Source organism: Mirounga leonina, unplaced genomic scaffold (genome assembly GCF_011800145.1).
Source record: "Mirounga leonina isolate KUSES-001 unplaced genomic scaffold, KU_Mleo_1.0 Mir_94, whole genome shotgun sequence".
Classification (NCBI taxonomy): Eukaryota; Metazoa; Chordata; class Mammalia; order Carnivora; family Phocidae; genus Mirounga; species Mirounga leonina.
In genome coordinates, this window is record NW_023270855.1 from 57989166 (window position 1) to 57992686 (window position 3521).

Genomic DNA, 3521 nt, shown 5'->3' on the forward strand with positions numbered 1-3521 from the left:
AGGAAGGGGCGCTGGGCTGTAACTTGATGCAGAGAAGGGGTGCAGGCACGGTTGCAGATGGGAAAGGTCGTGGTGGGGGGCAGTGAGGTCAGGGCAGGGGAGCTGCAGGAGAGGGAAGGACTGACTTGCGACTTGAAAGCTTTCCCACCAGCTGCCAAGTGGGGAGGGAGCCATCCCGGCAGAAGGGGAGGCAGCTCCGGGTCAGGGTGGGTTTGGGGGGGTGCCCAGTGAGACGACGCTGCCACCCACAGGGAGGACACCGGGTGGGCAGGGGGCGGGGGCAGTGGCTCAGGGCCCAGGAGATGCAATGGAAGCCGCCGTGCCCCACGCTCCACCCTCCCTGGGGCTTTCTGACCTCAGTTCGCGAGCTCGGCTCTGCTTTTGCTCAAAGCCCTGGATGGGGCTGCTGTCCTTGGGGTCAGGGTGAGGCTGCCCCCCACCCCCAGACGCCCCCTCCTGTCTCCCAGTGCTCCCTCCCGCCTAGCAGCCGAGCTGGTCCGGCTAACTTTGTATCTTCTGCTCCGGGAGAAGTTAGCAACACTGTTCTCTCTGTGCCGGCCTCTGTATTCGGAGAAACAATGTCCCTGTGTTGCTCCAGGCGCCCCAGAGTCCGGCGGGGGGCGGGGGGGGAGCGTCTTCCAGACTCGTGGGCCAGACTCAAGATGTCTCAGAAGGCCCCGGGGGTGGGGGTGGGGGTATCAGACCCGCGGACCGGCACCCCCATCGAAGCCCCTGCGTCTAACCCCACCCCACACGCGATCCCCCTGCACCCCCTCCACCAGGTCAGGGCCCCAGCCCAGCCAGTGACAAACCACAGACCTGTGTCTACGAGCGTCCCTTCAGATGAGGGGCACCGTCAGGGCCTCTGGAGGTGACCCAAGTTAGGGTGCAGGAGACCTGGGCTCCCCTTGGGCTGGGGAGGGTCAGTTGGTCAGGAGAAAATCCTAGGTCGTTTGCACAGTCTGACCCTGGGCTGTCCTGCCCGTCGGCTGGGGAGTTGGTGTGAGGGTCGTGCATTCGCGTCCTAGGAGTGACCTACCACACTGGATGTCTGGAAACCACAGAAACGAACGCTCCCCCAGATCCAAGGGCGGGAGTACAAAGTCAGGGTGTCGGCAGGGCCACGCTCCCTCCAGAGGCTCTGGAGACCACCTGTGCTGTCTAGTTTTCCCGGCTTCTGGCGGCCGGCAGACCTGGTGTCCCCATCTGTGGCTCCGTTTTCACAGGGTTGTCTGTCTTCTCTGTGTCTTTGTGTCCCTTCTCTTAGAAGGACACCTGTCACTGGATTCAGGGCCACTCTACTCCAGTACAACCTCCTGTTAACTAATTACACCTGTAAGACACTTTCAAATACGGTCCTGTTCACAAGTACCAGGTGGCCGTGAATTTCACTCTTCAGTCCACAATGGGTCCTCCTTGCCTTTGCCAAACCCATCACCACCTCCAAGTCTGGGACCGGAGAGGAAACGGAGAGCTGTGTGTTTGATAAAGCCCGGGGTGGGTAGGGCAGAGAAGTGGGGGCCCGCGTCCTCATTGTGTCTCCCCCCCCCCCCCCCCCCCCCCCCCCCCCCCCCCCCGACCCCAGGGTGCAAGATCAAGGCTCTGCGTGCTAAGACAAATACGTACATCAAGACGCCGGTGCGCGGGGAGGAGCCGGTGTTTATCGTGACTGGCCGCAAGGAGGACGTGGAGATGGCCAAGCGTGAGATCCTGTCCGCCGCCGAGCACTTCTCCGTGATCCGCGCCACGCGCAGCAAGGCCGGCGGGCTGCCCGGTGCTGCGCAGGGTCCGCCCAACCTGCCGGGACAGACCACCATCCAGGTGCGCGTGCCCTACCGCGTGGTGGGGCTGGTGGTGGGGCCCAAGGGCGCCACCATCAAGCGCATCCAGCAGCGGACGCACACGTACATCGTGACGCCCGGGCGCGACAAGGAGCCCGTGTTCGCCGTGACGGGCATGCCCGAGAACGTGGACCGGGCGCGCGAGGAGATCGAGGCGCACATCACGCTGCGCACGGGCGCCTTCACCGACGCGGGCCCCGACAGTGACTTCCATGCCAACGGCACTGACGTCTGTCTGGACCTGCTCGGAACGGCCGCCGGCCTCTGGGCCAAGGCCCCCAACCCCGGGCGGCGGCCCCCCGCGCCCACAGCCGGCCTCCGCGGGGATGGGACCCTGGGGGGCCCCGGGGGGCCCGAGGCCTTCTACGCGGGGGGCCGCGGGGGCCCGCCGGTGCCCGATGCGGGCCCTGCCAGCCCCTACGGAGGCTCGGGCAACGGGGGCTTCACCTTCGGCGGGGATGGCCCGGGGGCCCCGTCGGGGCCGCCCGCCCCCGAGGACTGTGACTTCGGCTTCGACTTCCTGGCGCTGGACCTGACCGTGCCCGCCGCGGCCACCATCTGGGCCCCCTTCGAGCGGGCCGCGCCGCTGCCGGCCTTCAGCAGCTGCTCGGCGGTCAACGGGGCCCCCGCGCCACCCGCCCCGGGCGCCCGGCGCAGCAGCGGGGCCGGCACGCCGCGCCACTCGCCCACGCTGCCCGAGCCCGGGGGCCTGGCCCTGGAGCTCCCGCTGGGCCGCCGCGGCGCCCCGGACCCGGTGGGCGCCCTGGCCTGGCGGCCGGCGCAGGGCGCCCTGTCGTCCTTCTCCGGCGGCGCCGGCTTCTCCGCGGCCACCTCGCTGCCCAGCGGTTCCTCGGCCTCTGCGTGCCCCCCCCTGGACTCCAGTGCCTCCGAGGGCGGCCGCAAGCCGCCGGGGGCCGTGTCGCCGGCCGCCCCGTCCCCCGCCGCCCCCGCCCCGGCCTTGGCGCGGGAGTGCGTGGTGTGCGCCGAGGGCGAGGTGATGGCCGCGCTCGTGCCCTGCGGCCACAACCTCTTCTGCATGGACTGCGCCGTCCGCATCTGCGGCAAGAGCGAGCCCGAGTGCCCGGCCTGCCGCACGCCTGCCACCCAGGCCATTCATATCTTTTCCTAGCGGCTCGGCTGGCCGCCGCAGGCCCGGGGGGCGGCGCGGAGGGGGCGGCGCGGCGGGGGCGGCGGGGCCAGCATTCACAGACGAGCTTTAACTTGGTCCCAGGCGTGGAGACGGCTGCCCGACGGCATCTCAGTTCTTAACGAATAAACAGTATTGAGTCGACAGGTTAAAATAAAACAGAGAAAAGGTCTGCTTGCACTTTTTATTTAAGACTCCCCGCCCCCCAGGGTGATCTTTTTAAGAAAAAAAAAAAAATATATATATATATATATATATACACACACACGATTTTTACAACTCCCCGTTGTCCTTTGGGACTTGGATTTCTGACTTGACAGCCCTGGCTTCGGAGGTGGCCGCAGCCTCTGTGAATCCCCTCCAGGAGAATGGCGACATTTTTACTCCCTCTCGGGGGGCTAACCTGTTACCCTTTTGTATGTCGGTGGGGGGCGGGACAGGCTGGAGGGGGCGGGGTGGGGGGGCAGGGGAGGACCCAACCAGAAATTTCTAACTTTTTGTTTTTAATTATTAATCCCCTTCTGCTGTGGTTT

At 66.3% G+C, this 3521-nt stretch overlaps 1 protein-coding gene across 1 annotated transcript; it reads left to right on the forward strand.

The window, feature by feature from the left end:
* Nucleotides 1-1566: 1566 nt before the first annotated feature.
* On the forward strand, nt 1567-3247 carry MEX3D (mex-3 RNA binding family member D; the record flags this gene model as incomplete). The annotated part of the gene is made up of 1 exon (XM_034997229.1): nt 1567-3247. A coding segment is annotated over one exon (1404 nt), but the record flags the coding sequence as incomplete, so codon positions are not given.
* Nucleotides 3248-3521: the final 274 nt, after the last annotated feature.